The sequence below is a fragment of the Balaenoptera musculus genome, chromosome 3, assembly GCF_009873245.2.
Source record: "Balaenoptera musculus isolate JJ_BM4_2016_0621 chromosome 3, mBalMus1.pri.v3, whole genome shotgun sequence".
Taxonomy (NCBI): Eukaryota; Metazoa; Chordata; class Mammalia; order Artiodactyla; family Balaenopteridae; genus Balaenoptera; species Balaenoptera musculus.
Window position 1 is genome coordinate 61,272,290 of NC_045787.1, and position 13,952 is coordinate 61,286,241.

Here is a 13,952-nt window from a genome sequence, read left to right on the forward strand (position 1 = left end):
CTGGAGCAACATAAGAAGGGGCTCTTGAACTAGGAAATAAATTAAACTATCCAAATCCCACCCCCACAGATCACCTGCTATCGTAAGTCCAGGAAAAGCTAACATACATAAACATGACAGAAAGAGCTCAGCATCTAAACAAAATTACCATAGAAATTTAAAAAAATAGCAAATGAGAATTCAAAATTTTGACAAATGAAAATATTCTCGCATATGGAAAAAAAGTCACAAAGCAGAAGAAAACATTTACATAATATTTCAACATGAATTAAATATAACTAAATCAGCAAATGCTGATATTAAAAAAAGTTACCATGAATCAAACATTTAAAAACTCAGACACCGAACTAGGGGAAGAAACTGAAAGAAAAAACAAAATCTCAGAAATGAAGGGACATTATATATAACTAAAAGTATATGAAAGCATATAGAGAATGAAAATGAAAAGAGAGAAGCTAATTAATTCAAAATAAGGGGAAAAAAGAAGTGAAAATGATCAGAAAGGAACTGAAAGAGGCAAAAGATATGCAAACAAGGTTCAATAATATCTGTAATTGGAGTCCCTGAAAAAGAAACACAATAGAATGTCAATTTAAAACTATAATTAAAATAAACTCTGAAATAAAAGACCTGAGTGTACCCTACTGTGCATCTAGGAACCTGACCCAGTTTGGTCACTTTTGAGACATATCTAGTAAAAAAGTCTTAGACTTTAAATAATAATAGTGATAATAAAAATCTTTCAGATCTCCAGAGACCTGGTCTGGGAAGATCCCACATGCCGGGGAGCAACTAAGCCTGTGTGCCACAACTACTGAGCCTGCACTCTAGAGCCCGCAAGCCACAACTACTTAGCCCATGTGCCATAACTACTGAAGCCCATGCACCTAGAGCCCGTGTTCCGCAACAAAAGAAGCCACCGCAATGAGAAGCCCGCACAGTGCAATGAAGATTAGCCCCCACTCACCGCAACTAGAGAAAGCCCGCATGCAGCAATGAAGACCCAACGCAGCCAAAAATAAATAAATAAAGTAAATAAATGTATAAAAAAAAAAAAAGAAAGAAGATCACAGTAACATTAAATTTATAAACAGCAACATACAAAACAAGTATACAGTGGGGTAACATTTTCTAGAAACTCAAGGAAGGGAAAGTATGAGACAAGGATTTTATATCAGTTGAACTGCTTTGCTATTATCAAAATTGTAGGAATGGTTTTAATATATGGGCAAAAATCCAAAGAATCCTGAGAAATCTATTAAAGAATTAATTCCTCCAACTAAGAGATAATTGAGAACACTTTAGAAATGGACAAGTGGTTAGCACAGAATATATTATTATAGATCTAAGACAAAAACAAACTTGTGGACAAGGATAGAAGAACAGCATTATATATTATATGCTCTGACAAAGTAGAAACAATAGAACTAAAAATAAAACTGAAAGAGAAAGGCAAGAGAAAGGGTAAAATTGAATAAGTTGTTGATTTCCTTATAGGTAATAAGTGGGAGTCGAAGATGACATTTAAGGCTGACAAACCAAATAGTAGAACCTAAAAAGGGACTAGAGAATTATATAAAGATATTAGTATAATGATGACACTAGAATAAACTATACATTGTTCTAAATATTAAAAAAACCAACATAAGATCAAAGATAAAAAATAAATATAACATAAAACAATACAACAAAGCTAAGGATAAAAATTATAGCAATATATAAAAACTCATCTACTGAAATAAAATATTTTCTGATTGGATCACAAAGAAAAACCTAATATTACACCTAATAACTACAAAATACACATTCTTTTCAAGACTACATGGCATAGACTCCAAGAAAGTGGACCAAGTCTCAAATTTAAAAGGATTGAAATAATAAAAAGTATGTCCTCTGACAACAACAGAATTAAACTAGAAATCAATAATCTAACAGAGAAAACCTGAAATATTTGGAAAATAAACAACACACTTCTAAACACATGGGTCAAAGAAGAAATCACCATTTGCACTATTTCCACCATTATTCTTAACAATAATTTTGACATAAATTCTACCTTGTCAGATATACCAAGATTGTAATCTCAGCTTTCTCTGTGTTTGCAGGTAAACTTGGTACACTTTGCTGTAAAGGTACTTACCAGAAGACAATAAAGTAGTGTCTATAGAATCATAAGGAGAAAAGATTTGACAAGAATTCTTTGTCAAATTATTATTTTTGTTTGAAGGTAATAGAAAGATATTCTTCCATATGCAAAGATTTTTTTAAAAAGCCTTATCATTTATGTGCCTCTATGAAAATTAAAGTATTAACCAACTGATCAAAAGATTAATTAAAATTAGGAACTGAGAATGTGAAAGTTAAGGAGTATTTGTAATATAAAAAGTAATTAACATATAGATCAGTATACATACTTTCTCTATATGTGATTACAAAGTTGAATGCAGAAGAAAAACTCTTTAGAAAAGTTATAAGATTTACAATATTATATTTCAGAAAGCTGGGTCTATGATCCCAGATTGAATTAAAAAGCACTTGAAAGTAGAAAATAAACAGGAAAATATCGATCAAAAAAGTAAAGGCACAATAAAATTTTCTTTGGGTATTTCTGCTTCCAGCCAAGATGGAGTAACAGGCAGACTGGATTTACCCTCCTACCTAAAACAACCTAAAGGGAAACAGACAGAATATATGAAACAACAGTTTTCAAAAGATGAGATATCAGGCAAAGGACAGTGATCCCTGAGTGACAGGAAACAAAGGAGGTGAGTCTTATTATTGCCTTAGCTTACTACCTTGAGAATAATAAGATTCTAAGCCCTGGTACAGGGATGGGGAACTGAGGCATAACCCAGTGGACTCCCTGATTTGAGAGCTGAGGGCCCAGGGAGACCCAGGGAGCTAGAGTTGATAGGATAGAGTACCAGAGAAGAGAAAGTTGCACAGAAAGAGAACCCTGGAGATTTGCAGAGAGCCCCCTTAGAATATTTAGCTGAGCACTGATCAGACGTATGTAAGAGAACTACCCAAAACTAGGGAAAGAACCATCTGAAAGGATTAAAGGGACCAGTGCCCAACATTCACATGGAGTTGGGAAAAATAGTATCTGTTCCCATCAGCCAGATTGGAAAAACTTAAAATTCACAGGGCACTTGGTAGATTACTAGGGAGGTTTTGACTCAGCAGTGAAGAATAGGTAGCCCTAGACTGGACACTGCTCTGGACCTGCCTAATAAATCATAAATGCAATACCCAGAAGGCTCAAAGTGTTCTCAACTAATTTAACTTCATCTCAGAACAAAGCAAGAAGAGTTATAACAATAAATAAATATCCAAGAAGGTAAAACGTACAATTTCTGGCATCAAATCAAAGATTAAAAGTCATGGAAACATGACCCATAATGAGGTAACCATTCGATCACAACCAACCCAGAACTGACATAGATGTTGGAATTAGCAGAGGACATTAAAACAGTTATTATAAACTATATTCTGTATGTTTAGAATGTTGGATATAAAAAAGATATGAAAGATCCAAATTGGACTTCTACAAGTGAAAACCTAGAATATGTGAGATGAAAAACATACTGGATGGAGGCAAAACATTCTTGGACATAAATCATAGCAGTTATTTTCTTAGCTCTGTCTCCCAAGGCAAAAGAAATAAAAGCAAAAATAAACAAATGGGACCTAATCAAACTTAAAAGCAAAGGAAATCGTCAACAAAATGAAAAGACAATCTGCAGAATGGGAGAAAATATTTGTACATGACGCAACTGATGAGGGGTTAATATCCAAAATATAAAAACAGCTCATACAACTCAATATCAAAAAAACAAACAACCTAATCAAAAAATGGGCAGAAGACCTAAATAGACATTACTCCAAAGAAGATGGACAGATGGCCAAAAGGCACATGAAAAGATGTTCATCGCTAATTATTAGAGAAATGCAAATAAAAACACAATGAGGTATCACCTCACACTGGTCAGAATGGCTATCATGAAAAAGCCTACGAATAATAAATGGTGGTTCCCCTTTCTGGGAACCCTCCTACACTGTTGGTGGAAAAGTAGACTGGTGCAGCTACTGTGGAAAACAATATGGAGATTCCTTAAAAAACTAAAAGTAGAGCTACCATATGATTCAGCAATCCCACTCCTGGGCATATATGCTGAAAAGGTGAAAACTCTAATTCAAAAAGATACATGCAGCCCAATGTTCATAGCAGCACTATTCATAGTAGCCAAGACATGGAAACAACCCAAGTGGCCATCGACAGATGATTGGTTTAAGAAGATGTGGTATATGTATACAATGGAATATTACTCAGCTGTAAAAAAGAATGAGTAATGCCATTTGCAGCAATATGGATGGACCTAGAGAATATCATACTAAGTGAAGTAAGCCAGACAGGGAAAGACAAATATTATGTGATTTGCTTATATGTGGAATCTAAAAAATAATACAAATGAATTTATATACAAAACAGAAACAGACTCAGAGACATGGAAAACAAATTTATGGTTACCAAAGGGAAGGGAGGGGGCGAGGGATAAATTAGGAGTATGGGATTAACAGATACAAACTACTCTACATAAAACAGATAAGCAACAAGGATTTACTGCATAACCCAGGGAACTATATTCAATATCTTGTAATAACCTATAATGGAAAATAATCTGAAAAAATATGAATATATAACTGAATCACTTTGCTGTACACCAGAAACTAACACAATATTGTAAATCAAGTGTATTTTAATTTAAATAAATAAGTGATATTATAAGTTCTGAATATTTTCAATTGCATGATTTATAAGATTATTGATGACTAGTACAAGATTCATAAATATTAAGCTAATAACTGCATTCAAATATTTTAAATATACAAAATTCATGAATCCTTTAAAAAAAACTATACATCAAAGGACATATTCATTAGAATGAAAAGGCAATCTACAGAATGGGAGAAAATATTTGCTAACCATATATATATATATATATATATATATATATATATATATATATAAAATAAGGAGTTAATATCCAGAATATATAAAGAACTCCTGCAACTCAACAACACAAAAAACCAAACAATCTCATTTAAAAATGGATGTTTGTTTTTTTGATATTGAGCTGCATGTAAATTTTGGAGATTAATCCTTTGTCAGTTGCTTCATTTGCAAATATTTTCTCCTATTCTGAGGGTTGTCTTTTCATCTTGTTTATGGTTTCCTTTGCTGGGCAAAAGCTTTTAAGTTTCATTAGGTCCTATTTGTTTATTTTTGTTTTTATTTCCATTTCTCTAGGAAGTGGGTCAAAAAGGATCTTGCTGTGATTTATGTCATAGAATGTTCTGCCTATGTTTTCCTCTAAGAGTTTGATAGTGTCTGGCCTTACATTTAGGTCTTTAATCCATTTTGAGTTTATTTTTGTGTATGGTGTTAGGGAATGTTCTAATTTCATTCTTTTACATGTAGCTGTCCAGTTTTCCCAGCATCACTCATTGAAGAGGCTGTCTTTTCTCCACTGTATATTCTTGCCTCCTTTATCAAAGATAAGGTGACCACATGTGTGTGGGTTTATCTCTGGGCTTTCTATCCTGTTCCATTGATCTATATTTCTGTTTTTGTGCCAGTACCATACTGTCTTGATTACTGTAGCTTTGTAGTATAGTCTGAAGTCAGGGAGCCTGATTCCTACAGCTCCGTTTTTCTTTCTCAAGATTGCTTTGGCTATTCGGGGTCTTTTGTGTTTCCATACAAATTGTGGAACCCTCTTGCACTGTTGGTGGGAATGTAAGTTGATCCAGCCACTATGGAGAACAGTATGGAGGTTCCTTAAAAAACTAAAAATAGAACTACCATACGACCCAGCAATCCCACTACTGGGCATTTACCCTGAGAAAACCATAATTCAAAAAGAATCATGTACCAAAATGTTCATTGCAGCTCTATTTACAATAGCCAGGTCATGGAAGCAACCTAAATGTCCATCAACAGATGAATGGATAAAGAAGATGTGGCACATATATACAATGGAATATTACTCAGCCATAAAAAGAAACGAAATTGAGTTATTTGTAGTGAGGTGGATGGACCTAGAGTCTGTCATACAGAGTGAAGTAAGTCAGAAAGAGAAAAACAAATACCATATGCTAACACATATATATGGAATCTAAAAAAAAAAAAAGAGAGAGAGAAAAAAAAGGTCATGAAGAACCTAGGGGCAAGACGGGAATAAAGATGCAGACTTACTAGAGAATGGACTTGAGGATACGGGGAGGGGGAAGGGTAAGCTGGGACAAAGTGAAAGAGTGGCATGGACATATATACACTACCAAATGTAAAATAGATAGCTAGTGGGAAGCAGCCACATAGCACAGGGAGATCAGCTCCGTGCTTTGTGATCACCTAGAGGGGTGGGATAGGGAGGGTGGGAGGGAGGGAGATGCAAGAGGGAAGAGATATGGGGACATATGTATATGTATAACTGATTCACTTTGTTATAAAGCAGAAACTAACACACCATTGTAAAGCAATTATACTCCAATAAAGATGTTAAGAAAAAAGAAAAGAAAAAAAAAAATGGATGAAGGACTCAAGGAGATATTTCTCCAAAGAAGATACACAAATGGCCTGCGAACACATGAAAAGATGCTCAACATCCCTAAATACAAGGGAAATGCAAATCAAAACCACAATGAGGTATCACTTCACATCCAATAGAATGGCTACTATCAAATTTTTTTTAAAGGGAAGGAAAGAATCAGTGCTGGTGAGGATGAAGAGAAACTGGAACTCTTGCACATTGTTGGTGAGAATATAAAATGGTACAGCCACTAGGCCAAACAGTACAGCAGTTCTTCAAAAAATTAGAAATAGAATTACCATATGATGCAGCAATTCCACTTCTAGGTATATAACTAAAAGAACAGAAAGCAGGGTCTCAAAGAGAGTTTTGTACACCTATGTTCATAGCAGCATTATTCACAATAGTCAAAGGTGGAAACAACACAACTGTCCAACAATGGATGAATGGATAAACAAAATGTGGTATATACATAAATGGAATATTAATCAGCCTTAAAAAAGGAAGGGAATTCTGATACATGCTACATGAATGAACCTTGAGGATTCTATGGTAAATGAAATAAGCCAGTCACAAAAAGACAAATACTGTAGGATTTCATTTGTATGAGGTATCTGCAGTAGTCAAATTTATAGGGACAGAAAGTAGAAGGGTGGTTGTCAGAGGCTGGGGGGAGGGGAAAGTAGAGAACTGTTGTTTAATAAATATAGAGCTTTAGTTCTGCAAGATATAAAAATTTCTGGAGATTAGTTTTACAACAATGTGAATACACTTAACACTACTGAACTGTACACTTAAAAATGGCTAAGATAGAAAATTTCGTTATGTGTATTTTATCACATTTAAAAATAGATTAAAAAAAGAAAAATATACTGGATGGAATTAATAGAAGATTAGGAATCGAGAAAAAAATTAATAATCTTGAAGGCATACTAACAGAATCTATCCAAAATGAAATACGTAGAGAAAAAATAATTAAAAAAAAAAACAACGAAAAGAACATCAGCAAGCAGAGGGCAACTTTAAGTGTCCAGGTGAGAAGACTAAATATCTCCATTCTTCCCAAATTAATTTTCATGGTTAATCTCATTTAATTTTTAAGAAGCTTTTCTTTTAATGAAATAATTCCAGAGTTCATCAGAAAAAATTAAAAAGTGGGACTTGTCAAGAAAATTTTGTAAAGGAAATACAATGGGGAGGTGAATAGCTATTTCTGCCAGGTATTTAAATATACTCTAAAAGGTATGTTTACAACAGATTACAGATTACAACAGTGAGGTGCTAACACAAGAACAGCTAAGTCAGTGGACTAAAATAGATGGCACCAAGACAGAGCATAGCACTAATAAGAACTTAGAACATAAAGTGGTACTGCAAATCAGTGAAAAAGGAAATATTCAATAATAATAATAATGAAATTATTATTCAATAATAATTACTCAAAAATCAGTCTGGGTTGTCTTGGTAATATTTGAAATAAAGCATCATTTTAGTTCAGAGGTTCTTAAACTTTGGCTCATTAAGAATTATACTTCATTGGGCTTCATGGTATCTGTGAAAATGGGGTGAAAAGTGACTTATCTTTCCTTCAAAATTCCTCTTGAAACTGAATCCATAGGTGGGGAAAGTCTTTAGTTTCATACTAAGTTTTTAAGATATTTCACATCATCAGGTAATATTTGATTGTCACCACTGTCATGTTTTTTAAATAATTAATTAATTAATTAATTAATTTTTGGCTGTGTTGGGTCTTCGATGCTGTACCCGGGCTTTCTCTAGTTGCAGCAAGCGGGGGCTACTCTTCATTGCAGTGCGTGGGCTTCTCATTGTGGTGGCTTCACTTTTTGCGGAGCACGGGCTCTAGGCGCGCGAGCTTCAGTAGTTGTGGCACACAGGCTCAGTAGTTGTGGCTCGCGGGCTCTAGAGCGCAGGCTCAGTAGTTGTGGTGCACGGGTTTAGTTGCTCCGCGGCACGTGGTATCTTCCCGGACCAAGGCTCGAACCCGTGTGCCCTGCATTGGCAGGCGGATTTTTAACCACTGCGCCACCAGGGAAGTCCCCACTGTGATGTTATAACATCTAGAAGAGTTTCCCATTGATTAGAAAGGAAAAACATTCCTACCATTATGATTAGGGGTTCTGCTTTGGTTATATAAATTTAATGATATATAAAGTAAGTTTAAAAATCATTCGAAGTGTCTTGAAACAACCTATAGGCTGCTTATCAAGTTGAAAAGCAGAGAAACCATACAGAATCAGAAAGAACTTGGAGAAGCCATGTTCCCTAGAATTGACAAACATGTTCTGTGGCTTCGAACAGGTGAAAAACTGAAGCAGTCAAGGAACTCAGATTGCAAAGAATGTCACCCACTCCAGAATGGCTATTTCTTCTAAAATTTAATATTTTGGAGCAGACCTAAGAGGAATTGATAACTACACAACTAGTGAAACGGATGCTCTCAGCATAGCCGACTCTGTTACTGCCATTACCGGCATTCCTATTTCATGAGACCTTTTTGAAATTTTCAGAAACTACCATCATCTTGAAAATGGTATTTCCAAGTAAACATCTTACTGAAAAAAGGGTCGAGAACTCTGGGCATAGACTGAGAATCCGACATTTGGCTGTCCATTTGTTTTTACTGCTTTGGAAGAGAAGCTCCTGACGTCAATGTGACTGGTTGCTTTCTGCATCGGCCGGCATGGGTGCCAAATGCTCTGCCGCTGGTACTGAATGAACGCTTGCCTAGTGCTGTGAGGAGCATCAACTTCATCGGGACAGTGGGGGCCGAATCATTGCTTTCAGGATCTTTCATCAGGAAAAGGGAGCAGAATGAGAGCAGTTCTTCACTTACTAAACAGAAATTCGCTGAATTTCCAGAGGAAAGTCTTGAAATGCTTGATTAGACATTGGGCAGAAATTTTACTTTTTTCAAATAGAAAAGGAAAGCCACTCTCTCATGGTTTCACGTACTTGGACAATAGTTTTGGTTGTAATATTCTAGTTACAGCCCTGCAGTCAACATTATATCTGCTGCTGAAGGACTCAGAGCTCCTGTTCTATTCAAGATGGGTCACTAGGAGTTCAGCATGCCACTGACACTGAGGAAAGACCTTCTGCAATCTGGAGTTAAGGGTGGCAAAACTTTTTCCAATTTCTCAGCAGGCAGAAGCAAGTATGTGCCAAACTCCTGACAAAGATAATTTTAAGATTGAAATGTGGGTTTATAGTCCAAAATTGGTGATATGGATGAACATCAATGACTTGCACTTTGCCAAAGATCAGAACCTCAGTGAATCTGGGAACAGAGGAAATTATTCAAAATAAATTCATCTGTTTCTCAACTCAGTTCTACCCTCATTTGGCCAAGTATGCCACGATAGCTCCATTTGCTCATGTGTGCTTTTATAAGCCACAATAAGCCAAGTGTGGTTTTTTTTTTGCCACCAGAACGAAACAAAACAAAAAAATCAAAACTGATTGGATGGCAAGGCTGACACATAGGTTATCATATCAAAACCATTCAAAACTTTCTCCTGCTTCTGTAAGTCAAACTTCAACAGCCTTCATGGTGGAAGGTGGCGATAAGCTGAAGTTCAAGTTTTGCTTTGTTTGGAAATTTTTATTTCCTTTTTATCATAAAGTAGGTATTAATTTTTGCATTAAAAATGAGTGAGAGGCAAAGGTTTTCAAAGAATGTCATATTTTTCTATGTGTACATAGAAAAGAATGTGTAATCAATATCTAACATCATAAAAATAAATTCTATCTAAATTATTGTACATATGCTTAGGTACTTTTTTTGGTAACCTCATAGCTTTCAGAGTCTCAAGGAGCTCTGTGATTCAAAAATTTGAGAAAAACCCCATTCCTCTGATTTAGATATTGACCTCACATAGCACACAAAATCATTTCACAACAGTTCAAGAATTACATGGAAGAAAATCAAACCACAACACTTAGAAGAAAATATAAATGTTTAGCGGATTTCAAGCTGAGAAAAAAGCTTTCTGAACGAAAAAGCAAGAGAAAAATAATAAATAAATAAAAATGGCCATTCTCTAGTTCAATTATTTAATTTCACTTATATCTAAGGGGAAAACGCAAACTGTAAACAGAGGAGGTCATTTTCCCCTGGTCACTAGGGGACCAGTCAATCAGCCACTACCCCTTGCTGTAACACCCAACAGAGGTTTAAAACTATTACACTAGACATTGTCACTCCATCAGTAGAAACAATACCTCCAGTATATGTACATTTATTTATATTTGTTTATCAATTGGGTATATGTACTAATCTACTAATATATTATATATCTTATAAAATATATACTTAAAAAAAGATGAGATAAAATTAACTACAAATACAAGTTTTAAAGTTTTCTTCCTGCACCCTTGCAGGTGCGTACACCTCCCCATTTTGGGGGCCATTGTTCGGCATGGCGGTGGCTAAACAGGAAGGCCCTGCCACCATTGCCAAAGCTGAGTCTGCGTTCTGCTCCCCAGATTGTGTACCTCCTTCACATCTGCCAGCTCTCTGTATCACAACACACTGTTTTACTGCCTTCCTAGTGCAGATCATTATGGGACGTCATCTACTTATTTATGGGTTTACTTGTTTATTCCCACCCCCCGTCCCCCCGACTCCCCATCTAGAATATAAGCTCCATGAGAGTCAGGATGGTGCCTGTCTTGTTCATTCCTAGTTCCTCCACACCTAGAACAGGGCTTGGTATATAGTAGATGCTCATTAGATACTTATTGTGTAATAAGGGTATACAGCTGCTCCCCCACTCAAATTCCAGCTCTTCCCCCTGCTTGGTCCTCCATTCTCCTAGCAGGCAACAGGGCAGGTCCCCTGACCCTCTGCAGGAAGCAAACAATACCCTATCCATCCTACTTCTTAGCACAGCTTCCACTTTAAAGACCTCTCACGGAGGGTGAGCCACTGAGGACGATCTTACTCCTCATAGAAAACACAGGCCCCCAATCTCAAATCCAGAACTTAAAAATATATACATATATGATTACAGTGTTTCTAAAGGCAGTTCTTCTTCTTTTTTAATCATCTATTTGCAAGCTGAACTATCATATTCATGCAAAAGCGATCCTTCTCGATCAAGTCAAGCTGTTCTTAGAGCTTCTGTCCTGGGAGGGAAAAGAGACAGGTGGGCAGGTACCTGATGGTTTTCCACACATCGAAGCCATCCAGAGGCTTGGTGCCCTCTGTGCTGCCCCCCGCCAGCTTCACCAGGGTCGGCAGCCAGTCGGAAATGTGGATGAGCTCCCGGTTCTTCACGCCCCTCCGTTTCAGCAAGGGGCCGGCCACAAAGCCCACCCCTCGCACGCCTCCTTCCCACAGGCTCCACTTTCTTCCGCGAAGGGGCCAGTTATTGCCCCCTGCCAATGTCTGCCCACCGTTATCTGAAACACAATTAGGTCATGGCATGAGGACAAGGTTAACTATTAGATGCATTTAAGAACAGAAGACTTAGACGCATGTTATTATTAAATGGTGCTTAGGAACTAAGAAAGAAAATTCCTCTTTCCCCTCTCCCATTCCACTACCCTCCTCCCACCCAACACAACCCTCCATCCCACAGACATAACCAGGGCGCAGCACGGCACATGTCTGACACTAGACCTTTAAATCCTCCATGGAGAGGGCCACTGAAAAACAAGGAAGGCCCCTGAGGGGAACTGCTTGGGATAGAGCCCTGTGCTGAGCAATGACTAGGATTCAAATGCATGCATGTGACTTTGTGTAACACAGGAGAGTGAACCCAGGTAGGTGGAGCCCCTCCCCGTACATGAAAAGACACCTCTGAATAAGTTTCACTTAGGAACCTAAAGCTCCTAATTAGTGGGGATAGCGAACCTTTTTATTTTCTTCTTGGAAAATTTTTCTAACATTTAAACTGGTAACAGAATTAACACTTGACTCCCTGGTGATCTGAACTCTTAAGTGTGAAAGGTGAAGACTTCGCCAGTGGGTTAAATGTCTCTGTACACAGAACAGTTGGATGGAAAAAATAATTGCAAGAAAAATTCCTCCCTTCTTGACAGGATGGCAGGACAAAGCTTCATCGTATACTGTGTGCCAGGGAAGAGAAGGTTTCTCTCCCAAGACAGCCAAGGGAATGGAGGACATTGGGGAAGCCAGAGAAGATACAAAAGTGACTTCAGTATCTTACCAGCTGGGTGGGGCTCAGAGTTAGAAATTAAGTTGGACTGTAGAAAGTAAAAAGTCATATTTCTTATATACTGAGGTTGTAGAATCATATTATCTCCAAAAGTACTCATACACTGAGGTGACTTTAGAGATATGTTTTAAATATCACTTATTTGCATGTGCATTACACTCCGATTAAATGTTTTCTAAAAGCCACTGGTATCCAAATGAACCACAGGAGGGCAGTATGACAGATGTGCTCTATAGAACATTATGTATAAAGAACTCTAACAAAGAAATCAAGCTCTATCAAAGCCAAAGGATGCTCATGGAAGGAAAAAGAACCAGTATTTGTTAAGCACCCACTCTGTACCAGGCACCCTTTTAATTTCACATTATCACAGACTCTGGAGTCTGATAGACCTGGAATTGAAGCATGATGCCAGCCACTCACTAGGTGTGTGACCCAGGGCAATACACTGCCTCAGTTTCTCATCTTTAATGTAGAGATAATAATTCCTACCTCATTCATGTATTATGGTGAGAATTAAGTGACATCATTTATAATAATGGTTTGGGGCTGGGTACCTGGCACAATCTAAGTGCTCAATAAATGGTAGCTAATATTTATAAGAATACCAATAGTCTAGTATTATAACTATTTTGTCATGAGAGAGACAGAGAGAGAGACTTGAAAATGCCAAACAGCTAATAAGTGGCAAAGCTAGGATTCAAACAATGTCTGTGTGACTCCCAGGCTCCTCCTGCCCCCAGAGTGTCCTGCTCCTGAGGTCCTTGGTATAGAGTGAGTTTTATATCTATATAGAACTTTACTTCTCTATGAAAAACATAAGCATGGTCAGTCTCAGCTAAGTGTACACTCTTCCCGTGATACAGCAGGAGAGCTATCTCAAGGTGATGATAATTCCCTTACGAGGAGCCTCTGTTGCTGGTGGGTAAGAAGTTCAAGGCTCTACTGTCAAGGAGGCTTCGGATCAAGCCCTTAACACGCCAGGTCTTCAGTTCTTCTCTGTGCTTCGTGAGGGGGAGAAGGAAGAGTCTTGAGCTACGTTAGCGGAAGGTAACAGTTCTTCAACACAGGTGGGTGACAATCAATCTCATAATTTGCTATCAGACAAGAACCTTTTCTTAAACCTCACATCTCTTCTTGACAAAGCAAACGGTCA

At 37.1% G+C, this 13,952-nt stretch overlaps 1 protein-coding gene across 1 annotated transcript in view; it reads right to left on the reverse strand.

The window, feature by feature from the left end:
- Positions 1 to 13,952, reverse strand: part of ARSB (arylsulfatase B) — a 175,425-nt gene that overhangs the window by 80,549 nt on the left and 80,924 nt on the right. Inside the window, exon 5 of the mRNA XM_036848122.1 lies at positions 11,774 to 12,017. Within this exon, the coding sequence (XP_036704017.1) occupies positions 11,774 to 12,017 (244 nt within the window). The remainder of the gene's footprint in view (positions 1 to 11,773; positions 12,018 to 13,952) is intronic.